This window comes from Mus pahari, chromosome 13 (assembly GCF_900095145.1).
Source record: "Mus pahari chromosome 13, PAHARI_EIJ_v1.1, whole genome shotgun sequence".
In the NCBI taxonomy this organism is placed as follows: domain Eukaryota; kingdom Metazoa; phylum Chordata; class Mammalia; order Rodentia; family Muridae; genus Mus; species Mus pahari.
Window position 1 is genome coordinate 58015023 of NC_034602.1, and position 14382 is coordinate 58029404.

Below are 14382 nucleotides of genomic sequence, written 5' to 3' on the forward strand. Positions count from 1 at the left end.
CGCCAGTACCCCGCATCCTACAGCGCTGCTCTCGCCAGCACCCCGCATCCTACAGCGCTGCTCTCGCCAGCACCCTGCATCCTACAGCGCTGCTCTCGCCAGCACCCCACATCCTACAGTGCTCCTTTCTAGCATTTGGGTTTGTGTTACAGTTCAAGGATGAAGAGATGGTTGAGGTTTCCTCAAAGATTTGGTCTGGAGGTAAACTTGCTTCCTGCCCCCTCCACTCAGCAAGAGGTGCCTTCTTGCCACACCCACACGCTGGACCCCTGGACCAGATGGTGCTGTCCTTACTCAGCAATTTGTCTTTTGGGGAATAAGTTCTTCACACACACACACACACACACACACACACACACACACACACACACACCATGCTCTGTGACAGAAAGATGGGAAGAGACCAGAGTCATTTCTTCCCCAGTGTCATGACCCAGTCAAATTCTCAGTCCCACCTGTGGACTGTAATCACGTTACTTCCACCTCTGGGGACACCTCGCAAAGCTGCAGAATTGGAGTGTCCAGCTCCCGGGAGGGAGGGAAGATCTTAACTAGTGAGATAACATCCACTTCTGCTCCTACACTGGAACTAGAACCCCCACCACCACCACCACCAATCCCGCTGTAGGGCTGGGCTTGCCTTCCTAGGAATGTTAGCAATTCTATGTCCCCACCCCAGGCTGCTCAGGAGCGTTTTCTAGATTCCCTTCATTCTGAAGGGATTACATACTCCACTAAGTGACTTAATTTAAGAGAAGCAGCACCCTCGATATGAAATAAATCGTGTGACTTCAGAAGTCTGTGTGTTCCCAGAAGGGGAACTCCAAAGAAAAGGCGGCCTCATGGCCTTTCTTCCCCATGGTCAGCGTGATGCTAGGCAGCCTTGGAGTATAGGCCCAAACTCATGGGCAAGCCTGGGGGGGTTCTTTCTTTTGTGTATTTTTTTTTCCTAGTTAGGAGTAATTTCTAGTTGAGTAAACTTGGGTGCTGCAGACAGAGGGTGGCATTTCCAGTCTGACCTCTATGACTGTGCACTCTTAAACTTTGACAGGAGTCATTCAATTAGTCTCTGAGTGGATCTATCATCTATTTATCTCTTTGTGTATCTCATTTGTCTATCTATCTGTTTATCTATCTATCTATCTATCTATCTATCTATCTATCTATCTATCATCTATTTACCATCTATCATCTGTCTGTCTATTGATCTATTATCAATCATCTGTCTACCATCTATCATTTATCTATTTATGTGTTTATCAATCATCTATCATCGATCGTCTGTCTATCATCTATCCTCCTCCCTCTCCTACTATACATGTATGTATGCATGTACATGTGAGTTTGAGTTGTGTTGTGTGTGTGTGTGTAAAGTTGTTAGCCGTGTTTTGTGGAACTTGGACTCACTACTAGAAAGCTCTTCATGTACACTGGTTACTTAAGACTCAGAGCCTTTCCACTCAAGCATGTTATCCCTGAGTCATCTTAAAGGCCTCTCCTCCTGAGGGTTAGGCATGTGGACCATGCCTGTGCCACAGTGTTCAGAAGGCTTGTTCAGGAGCATTGGTGTACATTTGAGGCCAGCCTAGGCCACATGGTGAGATTATGGCCAGCTAGGGAAACAGAGTGAAACTCCATCTAAAACTAGCTAACTAGCTAGCTAACTAACTAACTAACTAGCTAGCTAGCTAACTAACTAACTAACTAACTAACTAACTAACTAACTAACTAGCTAGCTAACTAACTAGCTAGCTAACTAACTAACTAGCTAACTAACTAGCTAACTAACTAACTAGCTAACTAACTAACTACCTCTTTAAAAGAAGAAGAGTCAGCTTTTAGAAATCTGAATCCTTGTTTTACTTCCTTCTTTGTTATTCCAAAGAAGCTAGTGGCTTTATTCATACTGAAAAAGTGGAATGAGTTGATCCTACCGAAGGAGGGTGGCTGTCTTGAAACAGGATGCTGTACATCCAGGCCTCCCAAGGATGGGTGTCGCGTTGGATTTGCCTTTTCTGTTTCTGACTCATTTTCCCAGTTCCATGGGACCCTCAAAAGAATAGTGTTCTTCTTTTTAAATAGTGTCTTTCTTCCCAAAACTGCATTCTCAGACGAGACACTCTCTATGGAGAGTGGTGGGGGAGAGCCTCACCCGCCACTAAAATGTCACAGTTGCTTTAGGACAAGTTGGAACAGTGCAGAAGGCACAGTGGCCACAGTGGGCAGGTGTGTGAGTTCGGAATGTGAGGTGAGCCCCAGGGAAGGGTGGCAGTGATGCTCCGGCCGGAGCTCTGAAGTGGGGCCGATATGAGCACACGATGACATGCCACCTCTTTCAGTTTTCTTCCACTTCATCTTTCTCACGGGATGCTGCTGAAACCATGGCTCTCTTCCCTTCTACATAGGTTGGAAGTGACCTCGGATCTGTTGTGATACTTAGACTGTATCTACACAGACCGTCCCATTCCAGACCCCCCCCCCCCCCCGGCTAGGCTCAGCTCTATAAGAATAGGATAATAATAGTGACCGCCATGCAACTGCGTGCCTGCTTACTGAGGGATGAGTGAAGACACACTCTGTGTAGAAGTGTACAAATGTTTAAAATAGAAAAAGAAGCAAACTTCCTGACATTTCTTATATATATCAAACCAGAGAAGTATATCAAACAATATGTAACTAAATGCTAGATTGTAGACTAAGGACATCAGAGGAATATAAGATGACAAAGAATAAGTAAGATCAACGTAGATAGAATACAGTCTGGGAAAGTTTGTGTGTGATGTGGACTTTGAAGCCTGACCTTCAGTGTGGATATTTGAGTGAACTGGGGGACAGACACAGCTGTTCCACATAGTGGGGATATTAAAGTGAAAGGACTCCAAGAGAGATGCCAGGTGGTATTGCAGACTAGATGCTGTCCTTTCCAGGCAGGGACACTGGTTCCCTTCCCTCCCTGTTACTTGTGAGATCTCTCCGAGTTTAGTTTCTCTCTCTCTCTCTCTCTCTCTCTCTCTCTCTCTCTCTCTCTCTCCCAGAAGCCCAATAAAAACCTAGCACCTTGCATTTTATAATACCGGCTTATGTTAGAAGATCCTGTCGTAACACACATCCAGGGTCCTAGACTAGAGGGTTGGGAAGGAATTTAGATGCTTGATAGACTCTGGAGTCGCCTAGGAGACAAGCCTCTGAGCGTGTCTCAGCTGGGTTAACTGAGGTGGGATGACCCACTCTAAATGTGGATGGCACCATCCAATAGTCTGCGGACTGAGGAACAGGGAGAACGGGAGCTGAGCGCTAGCGTCCATCTCTGCTTTCTGACAGCAGAGGCAGTGTGGCCAGCGCCCTTGTGCTCCTGCTGCCGTAATGGACTGTATCCCCTTGAACCAAGAGCCCGAGGCAGCCTCCCTCCCTTATGTGGCTTTCACCGTGTATTTTTTGATCACAACAAGAGATGTGGCTAGTGCTGTCTCCCTCAAAGCTATCCACAGAGACGCTGGCGGTTTCTGCCCGCCATTGTCAGTCACACTTGCATTTGGATCTCCTCCCTGCTTGGCGGTCTGGAAATGATCCTCTCCTAAATTACCTCAAGAACTCCATGCAGTAGGCCAAACACGACCTGAACAGGTTTAAGTGTCTGACTTCAGTGTGTGCAATGTAATGTAACGTAATGGATTACTGTTACATAGACTAATACATGTCAGGTAGTTACTATGAGATTGCACATCTGCCAAGCACTTAGATTGGTGTCAAGGTAACTTGTACCCCACAGGAGTCCTTATGTATTGTATTTCCATAATCAAGTGCAAGGTAGAATAGTTCACTTTTCCCCCTAGAAATACAAAATAGGGAGAAATATAAAGGTTTGGGAAATTTACATAAGATTATCGAAATTACCATTTTGAGCAGATGTGAATTTTATACACAGGAGACGGATTCCTTGTCTTCTTCCAGCTGCTGCTGTCCGTCAGTCCAGTTCATTCCCTAAAAGCCATGCAGCTGTAAACAGGTCTTTCTAGGAGACGCTATCACTTACGCTCTTCCCCTGGCTCTTTCTGTGTCTGTTGTGTTCCCCCCCCCGCCCCCCCCCCCCCGTCTTGGCTCGATTCTACCACCTGGGCTCCCAAGATTCCACTCTCCAGGCACAGAGACCCTCGGTCACTCCATTTCATGAAGGCCGACCAAATCTCTCTCACATGGTCACTCATCCCCAATGACAGAGGCCCTGGCGGTCGATGGCAGTTCTTGTGTGATGAGCCAAGCCCAGCTCTTGGGTATCTCGAGCACTCGGTGAGCTTTTCTCTCAGACTGAGTGATGAGGTGGGTCTGTTTGTCCCTTGTCTACAAAAAGCCTGTGGCCCTCCTCAAAAAAAAAAAAAAAAAATCAGCAGTTTCCTTGTTTTCTGACCCAGGGGAACAATCAGGCCTTTCTTCCTCCTCCTGCTTCTCAGTGAGGGCAGGACAGAGGCATCTGGGTAGGCGCTGTTAGCCTTGCAGTTGACACCAACTGCAGATTCCTGTCAAATGTCGACAGACATCTCTTTAGAAAGTGTTTTTCCCCAAACCAGAAGTAATCGTAAGGGTGGTAGATTAATGTTCTTGAAAAATCTATTAAATACTAACGTCTATCTGTATATAGAAATTGTTTAGCAATTTCAAGATGCTATGTGCCAGAGGAGATAAATTAAACCTAGCCCATCTTTCCATCTTTAGTGGTTTGAAAAGCATCATGTAGATAGCATGGTCCAAGTGTGTGTGTGTGTGTGTGTGTTGGGGGGGGGGGATATTTAAAGCATAGGGAGCTACTGGCCTGCTGCTTCTCCTTCTAGTGGTGACAGATTCTTAAGATAAAAGGAGAATCACATGCAGAGCAATGTGGCACTGGGTCATAGTGCCAGGACACAAATACACTGGTTTTCCAGGCTTGCGTCCAGTTAGTCAAGCCTGGAGCCAGAAAATCTCTCACCGGCTCAGAATAGTCCCAGGCAGGTCCTTGGACATTACCATTTAAATGATGGAGGTCAAATGATGAGCTGGAGCTTAGGTCTTGGGCCCGGCTCTCACCCTTCTGCCTTACGGCTGCCGTCCATCCTGTGATTGCTACAGCGGCCATCCATTCTGTGATTGCTCTCTGCCAGTCTGACAAGGCTGGGGAGCAGCCAGTAGCTAGGTAGATTTTTGTGGTTAAACTGTGCGATTCTGAAGCCAGGAATCTGCCGCCTCCTGCCTCTGGTCTTGGGGTTGAGTCAGGCAGTCTGGCTAGTTTGGATGGAGTTCTTGGTGAAGGGGAAGCCAGGGATGGAGTTCTTGGTGAAGGGGAAGCCAGCTTCTGGCTTAGCCTCACGCCCACCCTTCCGTGTGCTCACTCTTTCCCGTCCAGGACTCTGTTTTTGTTTGTTTTCACCCTTGAAAAAACTGTTTCCAGTGGAAGGGTGGAAGACCTATCTTCTGAGCTGTAACCAAAGGGACAGAACGCACGCGTCAGAAGGCACATTTGCCAGCAAGGGTGTGTTTTAGGAGCAAGCCTCTGATTCTATCTGGGCTGGTTAGGACTGCCAACTTTGAACTCATTGCCTTGGATGTGAGGCCATTAATACAGAAATAACAAGCATTCAGGATGGAGAAGCCAGACTTGGAGTTAATTAAACCAGCTTTGGGAATTTCCCTTGATTACAGATAGTCTTTGTGTGCTACAGAACTCAGAAAACTTTGTAGAAAAAAATATAAAGCGCCTGGTACATTACCACTGTTAAATTCATTTTTTTTAAAAAAAATAGCCCCTTTCTCTTGGTGCATATAAAGAGTTTTAAGTTTAGTTACAGTCTTCTTTACAGTTTCTCTCTCTCTCTCTCTCTCTCTCTCTCTCTCTCTCTCTCTCTCTCTCTATATATAACATTTTGCTAGTGGTGGCTTGATTTGGGTGAAAAGTATGCATTTAAACTAAGCGTTTGAGCAGGGATTGCATAGATAATGCATTTATATTAGAACGACATTTGTTTTCTGCCCTTGGCACTCTGAATGGCTGGCTGGCTGGCTGGCTGGCTGGGGACAGGACGGTCTTGGCTGCTCTAGAGCTGACTGAGCTGCCTCCTGCCCTGAAGGATTCCAGGAAGTTCTAACCTTCTGCAGAATAATGAACAGTTGGTCCGGGACAGAAAGGGAAGAGAAATGGCAGCTTGGATTGTTTCTGCAGTGAACTTGAAAGTCTTCTTTTGGATCAGAAACTCTTAAATCCTGAGAGATCACCAACAATAACTATGGCTCTCAGGCCACTGATGGAGAGGATTGGACCGGCGTAGGGTTTCCACCTCTCTGGCCTCCTGGCACTGGGACCCTTGTGAGCCACTTACCTTCAGCCTTTGTGAAGAAACCATGCTAAGATCACCCTGATGGTTAAATACTACCATCCGTGTCAAGGGCCTTGGCAGCAGTGATGGCTGCTAAATGGGCTAAATTTTAATCCTGGTAACCGTCGTACAGCCATTACTGAACCATACTGAATACCAGTAAGTTCTTAACCATCATATCAGGGTGAACTGTATAGTAGATAACTTAGCAATCTGAGAAGTCTCAAAGGTAGATACCTGTTAGCCATGCATAACTAAAATATTACTGAGATGTGATATGCCTGTTACACAACCGTGGGTGAGGTAGTTAACTGGTGGACAGTGTCCCGTTAGCATTACGCATTGTGTTGAACGGGCTTCAGTGATGCTCTAGAATCATGGGGTCCATTGGCACACTTTTCTGTGTTTCAACGTCTACAAATCAAGACGGCTCTTACAAATCCACGGCGTGTCATGTTTAATGGTGTTTTCTTTCTTAGTAGTTCCTGAAATAATACAGCTTGAACTGGATTGCATCTTAGATCGCATACATTATGTTTGTTTTTGTTCAGTTCTGGGATCCGGGCCGCGTTTGTAGTTACTCTCTTCTGCGATTGGAAGCATGGGTGCTCTCCAGAGGCTCCTTCATCAGTGCTTAGCTGCAAATTTGTTTTCCAGCCTTAGATAGTTTTCTATCATTTAATATGTTTGGAGAAGGAAGCTAAGATTCAGTAGTCCCACCAGTATTTTATATATTAGTATCATAAAGCAAAACTACCATGGCGTATTATGTGTCTAGTTCTGTTAGAGTGAACTTCAAAGGAAAAAGTCCAACCTATTCCTTGATAGTGTTAGATTGCTTGATTTTCAGAAACTCCTATAAATATATGAGTGCACACACATATACACACATACCATATGCACATAATACTGTATATATAACATACACACACATATATGCACAAACACACATATATGCACATATATGTAGAGCCTCTGTATAATAAAGAGACTTTGGTTAGTTATTTTCACTCAAGTTTCTCAAATTCAATTCAGGCTCCTTGGTATGATTAAAAGATGTTTAAAAATCCACTAAATAATATTAATGTGGTTGTTATTTTCTGTCTGTGTGTTTTTTCTTATTTACAATGTTTTGGGGCATTGCTTGGCTCTTTGTGTTTTGTGATCCTGAGGTTCAAAACCTGAGCCTTGTGCAGGTCATGCAAGCATTCTACCATTTGTCTAACCCCTAGGGCTTTTCAGTTTCACTTGTCTCACTAAATTTGGCCTAGGCAGGGCTTGAACTTGTAACCTCCATTGCACTATCATGACTGACCTGCCTAGGGGTTTTAAAGCCAGCCTCAAGGTATAAGTCTACAGTCTCAACTGTTGGAGAGGCTGAGGCAGGAGGATTGCAGGGTCTTTCTGGCTACAGAGTGAGTTCAAATATGAACTAAGCAAGATCCTGACTTGACATAGAGAAAGGGCTAGGAGTGGGGTGTGGCTCAGGGAGGACTATTTCACTTGCATATAAGAAGCTCTGTTGAATCCTCAGTACTGAAAAATAAAAAAATACATTTTTACCTTGAGATAGTATGCTCTTTACAACTTGGTGTATATATAACGATATTTGTCCATCGTTAGAAAACTCCAGTCTAATTATGAGTATTTCAAAATACCCCATCCTCCAAAGGAAAAAGTCCGTAGTTCTCACTAGATACTATTGTGAAACCTTTTAGAAGTTTGAAAGGTTTTGGCTTAAAATTCTATTTTTTTAATTAAAATGTTTGTTTGTTTGTTTGTTTGTTTGTTTGTTTTGTGTGTATGTATATACAGATGTATGTATGTATGTATCTGTATGTATGTATATATGTGTGTATATATATGTGTGTCTGTATGTATGTCTGTTTGCACATGTGTATATATGTATGTATATGTGTGTCTGTATGCATGAGGGCACAAGTGTGCCATCCTGTGCTAGTGGGTGCCAGAAAACAACTGGAGGGAGGTGGTTTTCTCCTTGGTTTTATAAAGTATTTAATAATGCCCATTCTGAAAACCAGTATTAGCTTTTATCTAAACACCTTTTAAAGTTTATGAAATGATTTATACACACTAAAAATTCAGCTCTAGTCTTTTACATAAAACTTCTACTAAATAAATAAATAAATCACAGAGTCACTGAGTTGCTGTCTTTGGCACAACTCTTCCAGATACATTTAGTTTAACCTTCACTTGCTTTTATTGAGCAACCAAGATAAGAGGAGGAAAATCTTGAACCTAACTCTAGAGTTAGTTCCCTATGAAGATAGTGTGAAGCCACACTGGTGTTTTCTGATTGTAGAGCATTTATAACTTACAAAAGTGCGTGTTAGGAAATGGGGAAAATCATTCCAAAGTGTAAACACATTTTAAGAAACAAACACTATCAACATTTTCTGTTTTCTTTATTTTTATTTTATCTTTATCTTTATTTTTATTGTTTTAGTTAGCACCAAATAATGGGCTTCATAATGACATTTTATACGTCCACTGTGCGTGGCTCCTATGCTTCCTCCCCCATCGCTATCTCCGCCATCCCCCCACCCCCACTGGTCTGCTATTTAGTCTACTTTTACCTTTATGCCACATATACATAATATACATATGCATAGATATGTATGTGTGTGCATGGGTGCTTGTGTATATAAGTGTATATACTGTATATTTTAATTATATACAGTATAATATATATATATATGTAAACCTTAACTATTTTAACTCTATACTGACTAGCAGTGATTTTCACACCTCACTGCTGCACAGCAGAGCCCATGTGTTTGCTTGTTGTCTTCTTTGGCAGTGTTTGGGATCAGATAAGCCCCAGGGCTTCCTGAGCACCAGGCAGGCACCCACTCCCACTGAGCCATGTCCGCAGCCTGCTTAGCATCTTATTTTCTGTGACTGTGTAGTCTAGTACTTCCCTTTGTGGTCCTAAGCAAGTCATTCAACCACTCCCCATCTGGTGAGCATAATGAAGTAGTTAACAATTTATTTTTAACTATTAGAAAAATAAAAGCATGCAGCGGACAGCCGCAAGGCACTACTGTGAGAGAGTGCTTACTGTGGTGTGGCGAGTGACTGAACCCCCATGTCAAGGAGAGACCTTAGTGGGAGACTAAGGGAGGGAAAGCCGACCTTGCCAGCTCTCAGAACAAGAGATGGCTATAAAAACTAACAGAGAGCTTCAAGAAAGAACTCTACGGTGTTCAGAGCCACAGGCCCCTATACCCAGGACGGCCAACTGAGAAGTGCGATATCCTTTAAAAATTAAAACAAAATCCCCTCAGGTGGTGATAGGACCCACAGCCAACTTGGAAGGATTCAGGAGTGACTGTGTGGTAACTGTGCTTTATATTTGATGGTAGGTGCAGGGAAGAAGGGAGAGTGTTTGGGAAGAGGAGGGCTGGAGAGAACAAGCGTGCTGGAACCCGCTCGTTCGGGGTCACAAACGTCTCTTTCCAACAAACTAGACTCCCAACATGAGCTTCTCAGAATCAGGAGACAGTTTTCTCGGACAGCCCACCTTGTTGGCCTGGAAATTATTATTAAGGAAGTGGCCTTTGCTTCTTAGAATCCTCGAGGGCTTGGTTTATTCAAGAGAGGTTAATATATATATATATATCTTTTTCAGGCAGCCTCTGAGGGAACTGAATCGAACGGCCAAGAAGATGAAGACGGTGAAGAGGGGCCAGGGCCAGGGGATTTGGAGCCTGACTCCGCAGGTTTGTTTCATAGCATGCTAGTTTTCAGGTAAACCCCGGGTGACTTGTGATACAACGTTGCCAGTTTTTCCTTCTAAACTCAAAGAGAGTATCGGGCTCTGTGTGGTTGTGCTGCCACCTAGAGGCGCTACCGAGAAATTCTGTGACATTAATGTCCCTGTGAAAATAGGAAGCCGGGCTTTGTGTCCCTGTGCTACTCTTGATATTTTATTCCCTAAAAGAAAATAATCTCCATTAAAAACAAAATACTTAATTCCTTTATAGAATAATTCAAACACTGGGTTTTCCTGGTTGCTTTTTGGTAACTGTGACAAACATCAACTTGGGGGAGGAAAGGAAAGGGTTTGTTTTGTCTTAGAACTCCCAGATCACAATCTGACGATCAAAAATGCCCCCTCACCCCACCTCACCCCACCCCCGACCCCACACACAAGGCTGGGCCCTCTCTTGTCCCAAGGACATGCCTACAAGCCAGTCAGACTGGCAATTCCTCAGCCAACTTTTCCTCTTCCCGGGTGTGTCAGGTTGACCACCTGGATTAACCATCCTCAGGGTCACATCTTATAGCACACATTCACACAGGTAGATAAGATGTACACCAAAATATACATAATAATTGTTCCCATGCGTGGTGTGGCTTGGTAATAGAATATGCAAGGCCCTAGATATTTTTATAAGATTTTTCTACACATTTCTTTGGGTAACTATGCAAACTCTTTTCCCAACACCAAATTATTCTTAAATGACAATTTTTAAATGCCATTACTAAAAACAATAGCATAAGATATTCGGGTCAGACTAGGCCTCCACACGTGAATACACCCCTCGAAGGGTGACCTTTCCACCCCGTCTAAAGTGTATCTAAATCTCTAGATATTGGAGAACAGCTTGTTTCTCGTGCATTATATCTGTCTGCCCCTCAATCCCCAACACAATCCAGTTTAGGAAATGTAGTTTTAAAAAGGAAAGGTCTTGGGGAGGGAGCTCTGTGGGAAACGTGCTCGCTGCATAAACCTGGGGACCTGAGCTGGGACCCCCCCCCCCCGCTAGCAACATCGGGGAAGCTGAGCACCCTGCCTGTAACCCCAGTACTTAATGGGGCAGAGACAGGTGGGTCTCAGGGGCTCACTGACTAACCAAGCTACCTGGAGAAATGAATCTGCAGTTTCAGTGAGAGATTCTGCCTCCGAAAATAAGGTGGGGCTGTAGAGGAAGACATAAGAGAAGAAGACAGCCTCTGGCCTACAGGCGAGCACAGCGGCGGACACTACAAGGAAAAGTCAGTTTGTCACTCAGTCACAAGCACAGATGGGTCTGTGGGCATTCTGTTATCTGCTCCACCGTCATTAAACATTTTGTGTCACATGCTACTCAGGTGTGCATGACTGTGAGGAGCAGTCTCTTTCGGAGCAGGGCAGTTTCATGAGAATCCTGCCATCCCGGGGGCCCTTGGCTGTGTGTTCTCCTGTAGTGAACCATCTTGTCATCAGGAGGCGGGGACTCTGATGAAAGGGTCATGGTGACTTTGAAAAAAATTGGTCCTTTGTGTGAGTTCCTTTTCCTTCCGTTTCCACCTGTGACTGCCCTCCAGAGCCCCAGCACTTCACGACCACCGTGACTCGGTGCAGCCCAACGGTGGCCTTGGTGGAGTTTTCGTCCAACCCGCAGCCGAAGAATGAGGTGCCAGAACAAGACCAGAAGAAGCCAGAAAACGAGATGAGTGGGAAGGTGGAGTTAGTGTTGTCACAGAAGGTGAGGTCACCTTGGGGGAGGAGTTAAACCCAGAGGTTAAAGGGCTTCAGGCAGCCATGAGACACTGCTTCTGGGCAGACAGCAGGTGTGAGGGCTGGTTTTCTTACTTGTCTTCCATCTATAGTTCTCTCTAAAACTATACTGTATGTTCATTTTACACACACACGCACACACACATATACACACACCATGCTTGCACATTGTAAAGAGACACCATGACCAAGGCAACTTATAAAAGAAAGCATTTAATTGGGGGCTTTCTTACAGTTTCAGAGGAAGAGTCCATGATCATCTTGGTGGGAAGTGTGGGATCAGATAGGCAGGCATCACTCTGGAGCAGTAGCCAAGATCTTACATCTGATCTACAAACAGGAAGCAAAACAAGAGACAGAGACAGAGACAGAGAGAGACAGAGACAGAGACAGAGAGACAGATGGGAACACGAGGCCTAGCTGCAGTCTTTTGATACCTCAAAGCCAACACCCCAAATGACACACCTCCTCTAACAAGACCACACCTCCTGATCCATCCCAAAACTATTCCATCATCTAGGGAGGAGGCATTCAAACATCTGAGCCTATAGAAGCCGTTCTTATTCAAACTGCCCGTGTATAAGGGGAGGGGGAATACAACCATTTGCATTACAGATATATCAAATATCGTAGAATATGTAAACACATTTGTTAAATAGTCAAACAAATGGGATGAGAGAGGGGTAGAGAACTGAAGCAAGCCATTCTGTATTAGCGACACTTCCAGCATTCACAATTTTCATTTAACCTTAAAGACGCTTAATTTTATTTAAATGTGAAGGTGTTGTAGAATCCTGTTAAATTCAGGTTTCAGCTTGCTGTGGGTGGACTTGCTGGTTTGCTTCTTTACTTGGCATCTTATAAATATTCTCTTTCCATTGTGTACCTACTTCTTAGCAACAGTATTATCTGGTACCCCTGGATAAAATAACAAGCAACTTATGACACAATGGCCTCTTGTATTAAATGTGGTTCATACATAGAGCCTTATTTATAGTAGTTGGGTTTGTTTTTAAATACCAAGTCTAAAAACTCTACCATTTATCTCAGTGATTTCTAAAGAATTTTAAAACTATGGAGTACATTCCAGACCAGACAGGCACACTCTGGACACATGGTCCCGATGTCTGGAAAAGCTCTGGGTAATCCTAATGACCCCCAGAGTGGAGCCATGCCTTGAATAATAGTCAAATTATTTATGGCAATGTTCCATCCTTTTAAAAAAAATCAACCTAAATACAGATTTGAACATCAAGTGGGAAATGTACCACTTAGTTCTGTTTCATACAGAATTTACTCAGCCACATTAACTATGCACCTACGATGTGCCAAGTGCCGTACTAGACACTGGACATTTGATAGGGAACAGGACACAGCACGTAGCCTCACGGAGCTGAGTGGAGTGTCCTTGGGAGAGCCTCTAAGACGCCTGACGTCTGAAGCATTTTGAGATCTCAGCTATTCCATGTTTTTATACAGAGGGGATTACTGTGTAATCCAGAGGTTCCCAGAGGTTAATGGAATCACAGGTCTCACAGTAGGGCGGGCAGGCAGGGTTCCCGTCTTTACCAATTGTACTTTCGCTACAGTGTGCTTGTAATCATTACTTAGGGATTATTCTAAACTCAATGCGTTCACATAATTCTGACTTGTAAGAAAACTCTGTAACATTTCTAGACTTTAGATCAAACCAAACAAGATGACTGCTGTAATTTAGTGTCTTCCCTTCCGTTCCTCGCCTCTGTCCCGGCATCAGTGTGAGCTTAACTTTAGACTGCCAGTTTCATGCCCAACCACTATGGGGAAAAGCCTTCTCAGGGGTTCCCAAGTTGTTTGTCTGTTTTGTTTGTTTTTCTGTCATGGCTGGTTAGTAAACATGAGTCTCAGAATGGTGGGTTTTCATTTTACATATATATTTATGCATAAAATATCCGTGATTCCCAGGTTATCCTTGGTATCAAATGCTACCATGTCTACACCTCTAAAATTCTATGGTTCCAAGTTTAGAAGCTCCGATAGTTGGTGAGCAAGTGGGGTGATGAACTGCAGGGCAACACTTTCCACGCCCGCCTGCCCCCTCCCTCCCCCCTTCTCCCCACCTCTTGGTCTTACTGGTGATCACTGGGCTTACAGCGGCTTTGATTTTCTGATTTCACTTGTGGATGGTGCTGCTTTGTAAAAAGCAAAGCACCTGGCTGGTATGTCTGCTATGCTTAGCTCTTGCATTTGCAGCCGGTTCTTATAGGAGCCCCCTTCTACACCCCCAGTCTACACCTCTCAGGAGGTAGCTTAAGTCTGTGAGCTCAAGACCGGAAGGGTGTGAGGACTGGAGAAACAGCTCAGTGGTTAAGAGTACTGAGTTTAGCTCCCAGCCTCCATAGCAGGTGGATCAAAGCTACCCATAACTCCATCCCTAGAGAGACCCAGTGCCTGTGCCATTCTCATACACACACCCTCCCATACACACACATACAGAGAGAGAGAGAGAGGGAGAGGGAGAGGGAGAGGGAG

At 44.4% G+C, this 14382-nt stretch overlaps 1 protein-coding gene across 6 annotated transcripts in view; it reads left to right on the plus strand.

Annotated features, from left to right (window-relative positions):
* Positions 1-14382, plus strand: part of Limch1 (LIM and calponin homology domains 1) — a 315834-nt gene that overhangs the window by 271241 nt on the left and 30211 nt on the right. For all 6 annotated transcript variants that reach the window (XM_021210512.2, XM_021210511.2, XM_029545188.1 and 3 more), the window contains 2 exons: positions 9997-10087; positions 11679-11839. In XM_021210512.2, coding sequence (XP_021066171.1) covers positions 9997-10087; positions 11679-11839 — 252 coding nt within the window. The remainder of the gene's footprint in view (positions 1-9996; positions 10088-11678; positions 11840-14382) is intronic.